The sequence below is a fragment of the Bicyclus anynana genome, chromosome 7, assembly GCF_947172395.1.
Source record: "Bicyclus anynana chromosome 7, ilBicAnyn1.1, whole genome shotgun sequence".
NCBI classification, from domain to species: Eukaryota; Metazoa; Arthropoda; class Insecta; order Lepidoptera; family Nymphalidae; genus Bicyclus; species Bicyclus anynana.
In genome coordinates, this window is record NC_069089.1 from 9,520,235 (window position 1) to 9,537,284 (window position 17,050).

The 17,050-nt window shown below is 34.9% G+C and overlaps 1 protein-coding gene across 2 annotated transcripts; it reads left to right on the forward strand.

The window, feature by feature from the left end:
- The first annotated feature begins 1,353 nt into the window (after positions 1-1,353).
- LOC112056094 (larval cuticle protein LCP-30-like) lies at positions 1,354-13,927 on the forward strand. Of its 2 annotated transcripts, XM_052882438.1 has the most exons (7): positions 1,354-1,439; positions 1,831-1,871; positions 5,054-5,293; positions 8,256-8,408; positions 9,502-9,555; positions 10,350-10,415; positions 10,611-11,274. In XM_052882438.1, the coding sequence occupies exons 1-7, from the start codon at positions 1,425-1,427 to the stop codon at positions 11,164-11,166; spliced, it is 1,125 nt and encodes a 374-aa protein (XP_052738398.1). In that variant the 5' UTR covers positions 1,354-1,424; the 3' UTR covers positions 11,167-11,274. The 2 variants fall into 2 exon arrangements, with proteins under 2 accessions (XP_052738398.1, XP_052738399.1); XM_052882439.1 differs by lacking the exons at positions 10,350-10,415; positions 10,611-11,274 and adding an exon at positions 13,544-13,927.
- Positions 13,928-17,050: the final 3,123 nt, after the last annotated feature.

Consider the following 17,050-nt stretch of genomic DNA (forward strand, 5'->3'; position numbering starts at 1 on the left):
TAAGATATGAGGCACAAAAGTGTATGAGATGCTCTTCTGTCTTGCTTACATTGTCTAATTAATTCCCTTATTGAAGCATAAAAGCATCTGAAATAACAATTATGACTGTAGCGTCAAACGTTCCAATGTATAAATAGGCCGGGTTCTAAATAATAGCATAGGTGAAGTGTTTAAGTTTAAGTAGCTGTCATGTTAAAAAAATTATATTATTTATAAAAAAATACAGGCTTAACATCATCCAACACACGATCAATTTTTTTGGATGTCATGCCGTTAGCGCTGCAGACAGGTGGGCTTATCGGATGGAAGGTGGCGAGCATAATGATTCTCCTTGCTCCGTTGACTATTATCATTGGTAAATATGGCGTACGAACGGTGAATTAGTCTGCTTTAATAGCGGGATAACTTTTAAGACACCATGAAAAATGATTTGGTTCAGGATTTATACGCGGACGAAGTTACTTCCGCTTACTTTACTTTGGTCTTCCTTTTATACCGGTGCTAACTCAAACTTATTGCCCAATTCTTTACTGAAGATTAAACAAACAAGAAGGCTCTACTTGTTCATGCATGTATGGGTCACTTGACCCATTTACTCTTTCCTGTACCGTAATTTCTTACCAAAAAGTTAATACTTTATAGTCACGGTTGCATTCTCCGGTTACACTATTGCTACATTAGCTTCTTACACAACTTTTGTAAGTTTATTATTAATGGTAAAAAAACAAGCCTAGAATTTTAAAATTTTAGAAAAAGAGCCTTTGCTATAGTACATAACTACGACTTGCTTTGTGCAAAAATGTTTAAGATTTTCGTTATTAATCCTATTTTTTTTTTGTCAATCTGAGTAAAGTATTATTATGCTTGTATAATGTTCATATTAATAACATAATAATTATTGTGAACTAGGACACACGCAACTTGCTTTGTGATTGTTGTGATTTGCGTGAAATTCAGTTTTTCGCAAATCCCGCTGGAACCATAAAATTATATTTCTGTGGGATAAGACGTAGCCTATGTGTTAATCTATTATCATCAGCCATTTCATCCAAATCCATTCAGTTGTGTTTAAATTCTAAGAAAACATCCATACAAAGTTTCACGTCTATAATAAGAGTAGGATAAGAGGATATAATTAATAAATAATCATGGTTAAAAAAGTATTGTTTTATCGTAAACTTATTAACGTAACACTAAAAATTTTAAATACTTTGCAAATAAACATTATGAACAATGTATTAATTAGTCTCTAGGACATGCTAGTTTGAGAAGCTTTGCTAATGAATAGTTAATATCATACACATTATAAATGTGACGAACTCGCCAGGAGCATCATCTTATAAAATTAGATGAAAAAAAGGTATATAAAGCCTTTGGTGTTAGAGCCAACAGCATTCAGGTGATAAGCTGTGTAGATAACAACAATGCGGGGGCTCCTGGTACGTAGAATTATTTCAACGAGTACAATAGTAATATCGTGGGTGTTCTCCTCTCGAGTGAGTCGGGTACGGGCCTTCAGGTTTTGCCTCCTTGCCCGAGTAAGACTGGAGGGAACTCCCCTGGTAGTTTCTTTTCAGATGGCTTTCAACCCTTACGGGACTGAGGCATTCTTATGGGCCGGTTTGAGAGTTAGTTCTCCTGCGCGGATTCCGATATCTCGCTATCCTACGCTGGGACTGTGTCGCGTCCAGCGATTTGTCCCGCGCTGGTAGTGACTTGGTCGTCATCATGCGCTGAGACAGTGTTGCTTCCAGTATAACACTAATATAAGCAGTTTTGAATAAGTACACTTTAAGTACTCAGACGTAATTTGATTTTTTGTGCTTTCAGATCTTATCGTTGGCAGTAACAGCTGTCTTAGCTGCTGATCTGTAAGTATTGTGTTATACTTTTTACTTTATTTTCTTAAAATTTTTTTTTTTTTAATTAGCCCAAAGAGAGAAGATTAATTGAAGCTAGAATACATCTACAATACAAACAATCCCATGTGATAGAATACTTTTCTATGTGATATAATAATTAAGGCTGCATGTTATAACAAACGTGCCGCGATTTATTATGGTCCATGTATCATGTCCTTTCCCGTGGGAATACGAAGATAATTAATTTAACCTAAACTCAAAAACTTCTTGACCGATTTCATATATACTTTACTAGCGGACGCCCGCGACTTCGTCCGCGTAAATTTCGATGTCAACTTTACTACTACCCCTACCCTACCCTACCCCTACCCTACCCTACCCCTACCCTACCACTACCCCAACCCTACATCTACCCTACCCTACCCCTACCCCTACTCTACCCCTACCCTACCCCTACCCTACCCCTACCTTAGCTACACCCTACTCCCATCCTACCCCCATCCTACCCCCATCCTACCCCTACCCTCCCCGTACCCTACCCCTTTCCTACCCCTATCCCACCCGTACCCCTATCTCACGCCTACCCCTACGCTTCCCTACCCGTACCCTACCCTGTAACTTCTCTATCTTACTCCTACCCTTAGCAAACTCGGTCCAGTCCTTCGAGAGTTGTGGTATGACCAAGAGAAATAGAGACTTCTATGCTAATAATATAAAGAGGTAAAGTTTGTGTGGTTGTAGAAGGTAATCTCTGGATCTACTGGACCGATTTGGAAAATTGTTTTACCAATAGAAAGCTACGTTATTTGCGAGTGTCATAGGCTATGTTTGATCCCCATATTCACACGGGAACGGGAACTACGTAAATGAAAGCGCCGGGCGTCATATAGCGGAATTTCTGCGTCTTTTAGAAATTTTGTATTATCTCCGAAACTATTTAAGTGATTAACATACTGTAAAGGGCGAATCTTATTTCCATAATATCTTTGTGATTATTAAATAATTTATTTTAATAAGGATTAAAGTTTAGTAGTATTGATAATGACGTAAACCTAAGTATATAAAATTAATAATTTTTAAAACACAAAAGGTACTATATCTGCTAATAAATAGAAGATAGATATATGGTGTCGCGGACTTTTTTGTAGAACTTTTAAAGATACATAAAGTCTCCATACATTAATTTCAATTTTAGACAATAGTTAAGGCAGCGCATGCGAATAAGTCTGTTTAAGAGGATTTTCAGTCCGACCTGTATGACAAAAACTGTGATATTTCGGCTAATATATATGATACCAATATAAAATATAGCCTATAGCACTCCCCGATAATGTAGCATTCTACTGGTGAAAGAATTTTTAAAATCGGACCAGTAGTTCCGAAGATTACCCCATTTAAAAAATGTGACAAACTTACAAACTTACAAACTTTACCTCTTTATAATATTAGTATAGATTAGTCGGTGAAGATATAGTTTTCTAAAGGTGAAATTTTAAGAAATTAAATATCACGTGTCTCACGGTGAAGGAAAAACATTGTGAGAAAACCTGCATACCTGAGAATTTCCTTAATTTCTCTACGTGCGTGAAGTCTGCCTATCCGTATTGGACCAGCTGGTCGACTATTTGGCCTAACCCCTCTTATTCTGTGAGGAGAATCGAGTTCAGCAGTGAGCCGAATGTGGGTTGGTAATGATGATGATGGTAATGATGAATAGTGAAATTTGTGACGGCCTCCGTGGCGCAGTGGTATGCGCGGTGGATTTACAAAACGGAGGTCCTGGGTTCGATCCCCAGCTGGGTCGATTGAGATTTTCTTAATTGGTCCAGGTCTGGCTGGTGGGAGGCTTCAGCCGTGGCTAGTTACCACCCTACCGGCAAAGACGTACCGCCAAGCGATTTAGCGTTTCGGTACGATGTCGTGTAGAAACCGAAAGGAGTGGGGATTTTCATCCTCCTCCTCTTTCAAGTTAGCTCGCTTCCATCTTAGACTGCATCATCACTTACCATCAGGTGAGATTGTAGTCAAGGGCTAACTTGTCAAGAATAAAAAAAAATAGTGAAATTGGTCAGGAAGTTTTCGAGCTAAATCGTAACACACAACGAAACGAATAAAAAATCAAATCTTTATAACATTAAATTAGACATTGTTATATAATAACACAATCAAAAAAAAATTGTGCGGTCGGAAGACCAACGTCAACGAAGTTCTTCAAAATCTTCTACGAATAAGGTCCACTAAGAATGGATATTGCGACAGGGCCGGATTAAAGATGTCTAAGGGCGGACGAAATCGTTGGCAGGCTAGTTACCTTAGTTATATTTAAAGCTACTTATAGTTATATTTAAAGAAAAACCCGTGTAAAATTAAAATGATAACAACAACTTAAAAACAAAGCCTTGTGAAACAAGCCTTACATGCATTTAGCCTATCTTACATACATTTGACAAAAATTAAAATTTCTTAAGAATAGTTATTAAAACAAAAAAAAAAAAAAAAACAACAGTGCGAGATATCCGTGTAAAAACTGATTAGCAAACCTTTTAACAACTTTTATTAGCCTGATATTCATTATAGTGACTAAAATGCATACACAATAAACATTTTTAATAAAAAAATATTGGGTAAGTGCAAGATGTGAGTAATGAACCTTCCAATATAATTTATAATAACCTGCTACTCTGGGCTCATAATAGTGACATTAATTCGTAAACAATAAATTTTTTATTGGTAATAAAACCATAAAACCTACAAGCTTTATATTTATTATTTTATCTATTACAATAACAATAGTGATTGTAAGCCTTATTATTATTATATGCAATGCTTAAATATTATTGCAAAGTATTTGTTTCTTACAACCAAAAATTTTCTTTGCCAAAAAAAACGCTGGAAAGTTCAAATTTTATATAAATACCTTTGACACCTATATATAAATACATTCTTACTTAAAAACACGTCACAGAGTATAAAATTTTAAACTCATAGACTCTCTAGAAACACACATAGTTACATGTTGTTTAATTACTTACACAAAAATATTACGTACTTAATATGCGTGATTTAACCGCTATATATTATAACGTCTGCTACCCTAGTATTTTGCTTGGAGCTTCAGCGTTATACTACGATTGCTGCCGGTAAGAAAGTAAGCCAAAATTAAAAAATAATTATTTAATATTAATTTTCAGGCCATCTCCAACTGCTGTCCCCATTAGTCGCGCCACGGCTACAGCATCTGTCTATAACCCTGGCCGTTATTACGCTACCAGAGCCCCTTACGCTACCAGAGCTCCAAACCCGGGAAGTTATAACCCGGGCCGCTACGACCCTGGTCGCTACGACCCTGGCCGTTACGACCCTGGCCGCTACAACCCTGGACAATATGACAGTAGCGGTCGCTACGTACCTGATGGCTCCGGTGCTTACGAGTAAGTTTTATTACTTGAACCTTGTTCCGTGGTTAAGGCGCATGTCTGAAATTCGAGAGGGTTAGGGGTTTTCCTCTCATCTGTGAGGTAGTTTGATGAACCACTATACGTTGGACCAATGTATACGAGTGTACATTTCTTGGAAAAGTTTTTTTGCTTAGTTGAATGGATACGGAGCATATTGATTATATTTGAAAAAACATGGCTTTATTTACCCTTTAAAAAGGTGATTATTTAAGAAATTAGTAGTCATTAATAAAGCAAAATTGTTTAAGATACATTATTTGTTACTCTAACATTTGAAAATGATGAAATTCGGCATTCAAAATGGTATATTTCCACGAGAACGGGTTCAAATTTAAAAAGTCACAAAGTCAAATTAAAACCTTTTATTTATTAAATTTCGTTTATAATGCTAAATACGTTGTGTATTAACTGCATAGTTTTAAACTGTGCAGTTTTATAATAACCTGGTACTCCGGGTATAACTGTACAGTCAAAACTGCACAGGTTTATTTAATCGAAATCATAAGAAAAAACTGCACTACACACGTAAGATTAATTGAAAAGTTCGACTGTTCAGTTAAAACTTCAGATCTGTAGAACAATCTGAATCTGAATCTACAAACAGAAAGTAGGCAAATAAATCGAATATATTTGACATTAACAATCTACTTGAACTTTAACCCTTCAAATGTTCGACCATGCAGATGATGCGTATGTGATGCGTATCCGCGACGATACACTACTTGGCCACACCTTGCATATTAATTTTATTATGTCGCATTATAGTAACATAATATACCTATTTTATGAAATCGCATCATCAATGTAAGAATCTTGATTGTATTTATGAAAATTAGAAGTCATTACATAATTGTTTTTATGAGCGCTAATATTATAGATATGTGAATTTGTGCTCATAAACAGTAAAAAATATACAATATAGGTGCTAGCGTGCCCATGCGACTTGTTGTCGTTGTTGTTGGCAATGATATACAGTAGAAGCCGCATAAGACGATCACGCTTAAAACGATTTCTCGCATAATACGTCATTTTAGGCCAGTCTCCTACAACTTGAGACATGTTTTCATACATTTCCTAACGCTTAATACGATGCGACCCGTTTAATACGCCTACATGTCACACTCGTGTAATTCCAAATGCGACAAATAAATTACAACAGATAGATTAGGACATCATAAAGGTTCTTTAAACAAGGTTGCAGGACAAGACTAACACATGATATCTTATAGAACTGAAAGACCCTGACAGCAAACGATCCTTGATGTGATGCGATTATAAACTGAAAATTTTGAAGACGCACTGCAAAAGTAAAATTTAATTGAAAATTTTGTAATTGCTAAGACATCAAAATCTTTTTGTCATACCAGAATAAGTGATTACTTTATGTAGCATAATAATGCAGTATTTACAGCAGAAATACATATTTTTTTATATCTATGTATGTTTACATAAGTCGTTAAATTTTTCACTATCCCCCATCCATATCTCGTATCGCTTACGGCTTACCCTTAATACGCTTTCCCGTCAAAGACGAGTTTTTGGTTGGGTCCCTGCGAAATCCTATTAAACGGTTTCTACTGTATATGATATCTATCGCCATTTTAACTTGTTTTTGCGTGAAGGAGTAACAAACATACACACCGACAAACTTTGCCTTAATGATATTAGTGTGTTTTTTATACATTTTAATAGTGTTTTTATGTACTTTGTACGGTAATATTCAGTTTTTCAAAAATACCGAGGGAATTGTGAATTTTTCCGGGATAAAAAATAGTTTATGTGTTGCGCAATTACCTCTTCTATCTTTCAGTAAAAATTTTATTAAAATCCGTTAAGCCGTTCCAAAGATTAGCCCTGACAAACAGACAGATAAACCAAATATTTAAAAAAGCTTGTTCTGGTATCGTGTAAATAAGTGATTTAACGTTATTTTGAAATAAGAGACAGACACTTAAATTTATTTATTTTTATGTATTTATTTTATAAATACTGTACAAACTGTATGACGCGAGTAATTCTAGAAATTTTTACTACGTCGGAAATATTATACAATAACATACAGTGAAATAAATTAAATTAAATGCAGCAAATTGGAAAATTTAGGAAATGTTCATTTGATTAAATTTAACACAGTGATCCTGTGTAGTACTAAACCTTAACCTCCAGAAATCGGATTCACGCAGGTAAATCTGCGGGGCAGAGCCTTATAATTAAAATCGTAAATTAATATAATAAACTTTTTTGATAATGTTTTTGTAAGTTCCTTAAAAATCTCTGACATAAACTTTGCCGCTATCTGGCTATACATACTAATAGTTTGATGCGCTATTCTCTTCAATAAATTTTATTTAACAAAATAACAATAATTAAAAAAAACATGTTTAAACGATTACTTGGGAGAATAGTTACTTCAATTATGGTTTCCCATTTGCTTGGTAGATGGTCTATTCCACAAGCATAGAAGACGCGTTGTTTATAGGCGATCCACGATATCGGCCACCAAGTCATTCTTCTAACTGTCGTAAATCTTATTCGAAATTAAAATTTTGAAATTCGATGGCCGGTCTCTTCCTGGCTTATCCTGCAAACTGGTATCAGTTGATTTAACGGTCAAACAAATTCCTATATAGACTCTATCGTGATCGTGAAATGTCTATGCTGCATTCCATTGTTTCTCGAGGTGGTAGAGCATATGTATGTTTTATTGGACCTTGCTCCCCTGGTTCTCTCTTCCAACCCCTTCCGGGGTTGAGGCCTTTCGGCCTAAGGGTTTAGTCAACTCCGATGGCGCCCGCGCGGATTGCGATATCATCGCTTATCCGGCGCAGGGGCGGTGTCATGTCTGGTGTTTGCGTCGTCCTCTTCGTCTCTGTAAGTACCTGCGCCTACAGGGTCAGCCACTTTGTGTTAAACCGTGATTTTGTGTACTTTGCAGCGGTGACCGCGGAGACCGCGGGGGCGCTGGCGGTTTCTACACCGGATCATCAGACAAAGGCGGTCCGGGCGGAGCTTACGTTGGCAACAAGGACCAAGGTAGCCGAGGCGGTGCCGGAGGCCAATACGTTCCCGACAAGAATCCTGTTTTCAGGTGAGTTTTAAAACACCCTTTACATGCAAACACTGTGATTGTATTGCTGATTGGGAATAAGATCAATTGAAACATTTTCTTTAATACTGCTCTTATACATAAGATTTCTTATACATTATTGTAAAGAATAATAATAAAAAAAATACTTTTCTGTTTTTGCTGGTAAGTATTTCTGACATAAAAATCGTTATTCCAGCTAATTTCACGACTGTCAATTTTTCATTTTAAATTGTTTATTTAATAAATTGTATTCATTACTTGACTGTATATGTACCTACTTTCAGCTTTTATGAAAGCACAATGGTCTGGCCGTCAGAGGCTCTCGCTATACTACAAAGCATACGCGATGGTAAATTTGAAGAAATCAAAAAATATTCTTCCTAATAAAGTAATTTTACCAATAATTTTGTTGTATGATTTATTATTCGTCCTATAACAAAAAAAAGTTAGTGTGATAATAATATTTAACCCAAAGGTTACACGGGGGTGACAACACCAATTTCCCAACTTGAGTTTGGTAGAACAAAAAGCTCTATATTTTAAAGCCACAAGGTTTAGGACCCCGTGACCAAAGCTACTAACTTCAGGAACAACAAGGCAATCAAAAGTGCGCAATTCATTATAAAGGTATAATCCATATTGTGTACAGCTTCCTAGTTCAAGAAGATTTAGGTGTAAATATCTCTTAACGTACCCTTTGAGTTATGAGGGAGTAACACTCGTTAGATGGTGTACTGACCTCCTAACTTTGAGTACTAGTGAGAATTTCATAGAATAAAGTACAGCTCAAGCCCGACCCTGGACTCAAACTCAGGATCTGATGATGCGTGCGTATAGCCTGTGCGCATTTTACCATTGGAACGACGATCATGTTTTATATTATTTCACAATATATTATTTCACAATATAGTATTAAGTACTAGGCTTAAAATAAACATCCATTAATCAGCAGTTTAAAAACAAAATGTTTAAAAAAAAAACACGCTCTAGTAAAGGACTGAATTAAAAAGTAAAAAATAACCGTTCATGAGCTTAATATTAAAAATAAAGTAAATAATATTAATTTTGTTAATTTGTTTGTGTTTTTGTTTAGTTCTGGTGGCGCAGTAGAAGAAAAGAAACCCGCAGTTGAAGAAAAACCCGTTGTGTAAGTATTGTATGTAACTAAAGAAAAGTTAGCGTCTTATTAACTTTATTTATTGATTTATTACTTATAATTATTTATATTTATTTTAATGTATTATATAATATTATATTATGAACACAAAATTAAACACAATAAAAAAAGTAAAAAGCGAATTCCATAAAAATATAGTCACAACACATAATGACTTTGATTCAATTAAATAGGGAAAAATATAAAACAAATACGGTAATCGTGCTGTAGCTCCTGCTATATTATCTAAGCAAATACATTATACGGCATATTTTGTATTCACATAATAATATTGCATGCATGCTTGTGTTGGTGTGTAATATGAATTTATACTCTAAACATAAAACAATTATGTTATATTCAAGTACTTCGTTACAAGTAAAAGCTGCTGTATGTGTACCTACTAGCGATTACGCGAGCGTAACATTACAAAATACATTATAATTAATTTTGTGGCCTAAGACTTGGTTATACTATGCTACAAATATTATTCAATCTATAAAAAGGATAGTAAATTATAACTGGTACTCGAGGACATCTCATCAGTTAAGTGTAACGTATATGTACGTAATTGTATTTATTTATAAAATATCATAATATGTATGTATGATATACCTACGTATTACGTATATGATTAAAATAATTTATTGAATGTAGATAATATGTAAGTATGATTTTAATTTATTTATTTGTATTTAAGTATTATGAATTTTTTGGCTTATAAAATAAAATATTTTAGATCAAAGAAATTCTTTTGCTAATAATTTTGGACTGTTTTCATTTAGCCCAGCTGAAGTAGAAGAAAAGGAACCTATTGTTGAAGTGAAGCCCGTGGAAGAAAAAACTGCTGTGTAAGTAAATAATGTTTATCTATTTTTTTATATTTATATATTTCCTTATTAAAAACATTATTGAACATAATTTTATTGTTGTAAAATAAAAAAGTAAAGTATTTAAATTCAGTTCTTGCCTTTGCTATAAATATTAGCAATAACGTCTTACTGTAGAATAGTTACCTAGATATTAAAATTAATTACTTTTTTCAGTGTTGAACCAGTCAAAGAAGAAGAAAAGCTCCCAGAAGTCGAAAAGGTCCCAGAAGAGGAAAAGGCCCCAGAAGTAGAAAAGGTCCCAGAAACCGAAAAGGTCCCCGAAGTCGAAAAGGTCCCAGAAGTCGAAAAGGTGCCTGAAGTCGTAAAGGTGGAAGAAATTGAAAAGGTCGCAGAAGTCGTCGTTGTTAGGCCTGTCGCACCTGTCACCATCAAGCCTGTATTTATTAGCAACACGCCTCTATACGTCAAACCCACACCAACGTATGTGCAGTATCCAGCAATTCCCAAAGTGCCTGGTAACTACGAATACAATTACGGCATCGTTCGTCAAGAGACCGAAGTCCTTCCTGATGGATACCACTATTTGTATGAGACCGAGAACAAAATCCTCGCTGAGGAGGCTGGTAAAATCGAGAAAATCGACAACGAAAGAGAAGGTCTCCGTGTCAGAGGTTTCTACGAATACGTCGGACTCGATGGTGTCACTTACAGGGTAGACTATACTGCTGATGAGAATGGTTACGTGGCGAGCGGTGCTCACTTGCCTTAGAAGATTACTTGCCTAGTTAGTTAGTCTTTTGTTGACTATTTGTTATTTGTTATCGTTATTGTAATACAACATATTAGTTTTAAGTATTTTGTTATATCCGACATTGTTATGTAAATATACACCTTGTTACTTCAATTGTTTCATTTTATTGATTGCTTAAGAGATTACTTAGTTTTTAATATTTTTTAACATCTATTAACTTCACTTACAACATATATAATATAACTAGCTGACTCCGCGCGGTTTCACCCGCGTGGTTCTCGTTCCCGTAGGAATACAGGGATAATTTATAGCCTATAGCCTTCCTCGATAAATGGGCTATCTAACACTGAAAGAATTTTTCAAATCGGACCAGTAGTTCTTGAGAATAGCGCGTTCAATCAAACAAACAAACAAACAAACAAACTCTTCAGCTTTATAATATTAGTATAGATAATTTAAGTACATTATAATTTTAGGAATATATTTAATTTATAATTTTTAACTTAGGTACTTAGTTTTAAGTTAAATAGCATACTAATAATAAATAGCATAGTAACTTTATAAATGACCTATCCGCCGGTGAGCCTCCGTCCATAGTCCATCCAATCTGGATTTACGAGTATTTCACGAACCTAAAGCTAAAATTTTCTTAGAGTACCGTGTTCTACAAATAAATAAGATAGAGTTACATTTAAAGGAGTACTTTGTATTTTCTCAATCTTAAAAATGGTTGCTCTATTTCAATATTTTGAACAGTTAAGTTTTAAATTTACAAACAGTCTACAGCTGTATATTTGAAAGTCCTTTATATATTGTTATTTTTATTCGATATATTAGTGAGATACTGACTTTTATTCCCTACACTAACTTATTGAAAATGAAATTTAAGTTAATATTTTTTTTATTGAGAAAGAATACAATGTGAAACTTAAGCTAACTTCTTCTAATAACTATACGAATCATGCATTTCCGTTGCACAGCCCGATCCGCGTTGGACAACCAGGCTGATTCTTTGCGCGAAAATTAAGTCAACTTTTCTGTTCAAAAAATTACCAAAAAATTAAATCTGTTATGTCAAAAATGAAAGTATCATAGGTATTTGCTAAGTTACAGTAAAATCTTTACTAGACCCTCAGCTGGCAAATAAGAAAAGGGCATCGCTTTTGTAAGCGGAGGCATTACCAATATGCTAGAAGGGTTATCTATCTATCTATCTATCTTCATCTATCTATCTATCTTCTATCTATTTTATTGTATTCTTTCTATGCTATAATAAAAGAGTAGAAATCGAGTGTCTGTACTTTGACCAAATTTAACTACAATCAAGTTAGGGCAATTAGAAATGAGCAATAGAATACAAAAATATTTTTTTTTATTTTCTTGTCTGTCTGTCTGTCTATCCTTCTGTCTGTATGTTCGCGCTATTCTCTGGTTCTACTGAACGGATTCTGATGCGGTTTTTTTTCACAAATAGATTAAGCATAGTCCAAGGCAACATATAGGCTTTGTTTCTTACAGATTGAACAAATAGAAAAAAAAAAATTGAAAAAACCGGATTGCTCAAATTGATTCGCAGGCGTTGTTTGGAAAACGAGTTTTCACTAAAACTGTGTAGTATCGATACTGAGTTTAATTAGTCACATTGTCTACTTTTTTATCGTATAATGTTATGCAAGATTTATTATTATTTCAAGCAATAACTACTCATTGGATTGACGTAAAAGGAGATCATTCATTTTGGCCTTTTATGAAAGTGCCGGCCAACAAACAAAAAGGGCACGAATTTTGGCAATAGGTAATCTAAACTTATCTTTTATATACTTATAATAAAATTGTAAAAGGTCAAACTACAGAATTCTTGATTCATTGATGATAATTTTGAAAATTTTCATTTTATGGCATTATACAATCGATACTGAAGCCAAAAATATTTTTTCGATTACTTGTCTGTCTGTCTGTCTGTCCCTATTTTTTGTCGACCGGACATTATGCTGAAACTACTGAATGAATTCAAATGAAACTTAGCACCGTTTGAGAACATAGAACGTAGCAGGCTATAGAATACTCTTTATTGTACACCGGCCTACGGCCGGGGGTTTGTAATATATTCTTCGACCGTGGCTATGGCTGGGCATTTTACCAAGCACAAAAAACGCGCACTTTATTGTACTCCGGCCTTCGGCCGGGGGGTTGTGATTTTATATTTCTTATATTTAAAACATACGAAAATATAAATAGACGGAGTCGAAAATGTACATCGATTTTCTCGCGGATAAAGTCGCGGGCATCTGCTAAAGAATATGAATAGACGGGTTCGAAAATGTACATTGATTTTCTCCTGGACGAAGTCGCGGGTATCTGCTAGTTAATTAATAAATTCCAACATTATTTCCAGCGTTGCCACTTCTGCGGCTCCTGTCACTATCAAGCCTGTACTTGCCAAGCCTACACCATCGTACGTACAGTCAGCAGCCAAGCAGCCAGCAGCCGTCACCAACGCTGGCAACTACGATTACAAATACGGTATCATTCGTCAAGAGACGGACGTACTTAATGACGGATACCACTACCTGTATGAGACTGAGAACAAAATCCTCGCTGAGGAGGCTGGCAAAATCGAGAAAATCGACAACGAAAGAGAAGGTCTTCGTGTTAGAGGGTTCTACGAATACGTCGGCCCCGATGGTGTCACTTACAGAGTAGACTATACTGCTGATGAGAATGGTTTTGTGGCGAGCGGTGCTCACTTGCCTTAGTATATCTAGTTAGTTCTTCTTTAAATGGGATTGGTATTAAAAAAATCAGTATTTATAACTTTTGAGTATTAAATTTGAATATATTATTTAAATATATACCTTATAATTTTGTTGTTTTGTTTTATTTAATTTTATTTTTAGATATATAATACATCAGGAAAATATTTGTTACAAGCTTGTATTTCATTTGCCCTGTCAAATCTTGGTAGCTCATTAGAACCACTAAAAACCCCAAGCACTAAGAATTACAGTTCTCCTCTCCCATAGGGAAAGAGTTCTGGCTCTAGTAGGCCATTACAATAGGCTCATAATGATGATTATGAATTTATTTGAGATTTAAGCCAATTCACAAGTTGCAGGAATCGCACCCACCGCCTTGGGTGCAGCAGAGGTCATAACTCATGCAAAAATCCCGATTTGGTGAGGATAAAAAAATATTACATAATTGTACATTTTAATTTTCAAATATTGCTTGGGATTCCACAGTTTCATGCATCTACTAGAATAGATGTCTACGAACAAAACAATACAATAATTGCTGTAAGTGTTATCTTATAATATTGTATTGAATTATATAGTTTGGCTTATATTACGACGTTCAAGATTACGATCATAGTAGCAGTCCTCCAATCCGCTCCGGAATGGAGTGGCGGGTCTAAGCTTCATATACCCTCTCCTTCAAAGAGGGAGGCGCGGCTCGGTACTGGGCCGCTAAATTAGGCTGATAATGATGCGGCATCATTAGGACTAGAGCACTGCTGTGCTCTAGTCTACTCTCGGAATGAAAGGGGTTAGGCCAATAGTCCAGCACGATGGCCCGATGCGGATTGGCAGACTTTACACACGCAGAGAATTAAGAAAATTCTCTGGCATGAAAGTTTCCTCACGATGTTTTACCTTCACAGTGATTCGAACCCACACCCTCCGGAATCGGAGGCAGAGGTCATACCACTGGGCTATCACGGCTCTCACTGAGCTAGTTTTGGGCATAGAGTGATACGAGGATATTTAATAGAAAATACCAACCTTACTAAACTTACGAATGTGACTGTAAGTGTGAACTTGGCGCATCCGTTATGTAATCATTTACAGTTTTTATTTTACCGTGTGCACCCAATTTTTGTAAATTGCCTTATGAAAGACACATAAATTGAGATATCATATAACGGAAAGTTGATTTTCAAAAGCTCAAGTATCCGGGTCCCATGACCCCACAATAACAAGTTTTGTAAGACATAAAAGAAAAAAGTGGTAGGTAATTCTAAAACGCATTTCGAGAACATACCATCATTTCTCGCTTCTCTGACTTGAGTTACAATTGTGGTGTAACGAATATAGTAGAAGCTGCCACATAAAAATAGAACAAGATACATTTTGGATTTTTTTTTGTATTTATTCGAATAGTAAAGTTTTGCTTAAAACAATCTTTCCAGACAATATTTGGGGTGTGATGGAAACTAGACTGTATTTAGAATTATAACACTACTAGCGGAGGCACGCGACTTCGTCCGCCCTTAGATCTCTTTAATCCGGTCCTATCGCAAACTTCTGTAATGTAAATATATATATATATATTTTTAACCGTGTTATCTAATATAACAAAGGTAATAAGTATTGCAACCAGTCCTGAATTAACCTATAAGTTATTTAAGCATTTGATTGAGTCATCTCGTCTTGGGGTGCATGAGACACGGCCGAGAAAAAAAGAAGCACACAAAAATTAAAGCTATTTCAAAATCCGTGCATTAAATATTGACTTTTATTGTTACAAATACTACGTACAACGTACGTATACATATCAATAGATGATTTTTATCTACATAATCTATTCCTTGTACTTCACTTAAGGACCCCACTCACAGAATAGATTTTTTATGGAAAATTGCTTAGCGCATTAAGTTACCTTAATCCGGCACTGACTCGGACTTATTTCGATTATTAACAACTTCAAGTTTACCTAATCTGATATAATGGAGGAGACACAAGCAATCTGAAAATTTATAGCTATTTTTTAATGACTGCAACATTTTTAAATTGGATACTTTATAATAAATAACTATCTTGATTTACATCGAGGCCTACTTAACTATTAGTTTTCGGGCCATTAATATTGTGTATAATTAATTTGTTAGGATGTACAAATTACTTCCGCATATATATATGTCTAAAATATATGTATTTCCTATTTTTAGAATGAGTACCTACGATATAGTTAAAATACCTACACTTTCAAATAAATATACGTTTAGTAGTTTTCAATTCATTGCGATAAGAAAGACTAACAGACATGACTTTAACTATAATAACCTAAAATAATGTTATTAGCTGACCTGGCAAACGTTGTTTTAACTTATAAAATCACTATTCACTTAGGGGTATTACAAATAGATCTTGGTTGATTCTCAGACTTACCTGATATTTTTATTAACCCTAACCTCACACAAAATTTCATAAAAATCGGTCTAGCCGTTCGGAGGAGTTTGGTAACAAACACCGCGACGCGAGAATTTATATATCAGATTAGATTAAGTAAACATATCATTTAGTTTACCTTCATAAGATCTTCGGGTCTTTTTTGACCCATTTAGGGAATTAAACAAAGTTTTCTCTAAGATTCATATTTGATTTTTCGTGACTTCCTAACTAACCCACTATTTTATTGTACATTGCCTTAAATCACTGTTATAGTCTCATAAAAAAAGAAATCTTGAATGATCAAAACGTATGTTACATTGAAGATTGGACTAATTATTTCCTATTAAAATATGGGAGAGACTGAGATGAATGCGCATTGTACAAAGTGTCACATGAAAATAAATTGTGTTTGACTGAATTTGACGATCTTGTGGAAGAAGCTGATTCATTGAGGATAAAACTATACCTGTTACAACCTTTACTGTGCAATAATGACGTCAAAAAGTAGCTCAATAACTTAGTCACAAAAAAAAAACACGGAAGCAGACAAGAAAGAGCTTTGATAGAAAATATTTTGAACTTGATGCCAGGATTAGCATGTTATGCATCATCTCAGATCCATCTCAGTTTCAGGCTTGGAATTATTTTTTCTACCTCCTTTGATACGACTATAATTAAAAAAAATGTAAACTTGATGCTATTGACACAAAATGTTCGGAATTGCAACAAAT

Excerpts from the sequence above, each read along its gene's own strand:
- LOC112056094 (XM_052882438.1), top strand. Across the intron at positions 1,872-5,053 it reads GCTGTCTTAGCTGCTGATCT|GCCATCTCCAACTGCTGTCC; the intron begins GTAAGTATTGTG and ends ATTAATTTTCAG. Across the intron at positions 10,416-10,610 it reads GTGGAAGAAAAAACTGCTGT|TGTTGAACCAGTCAAAGAAG; the intron begins GTAAGTAAATAA and ends TACTTTTTTCAG.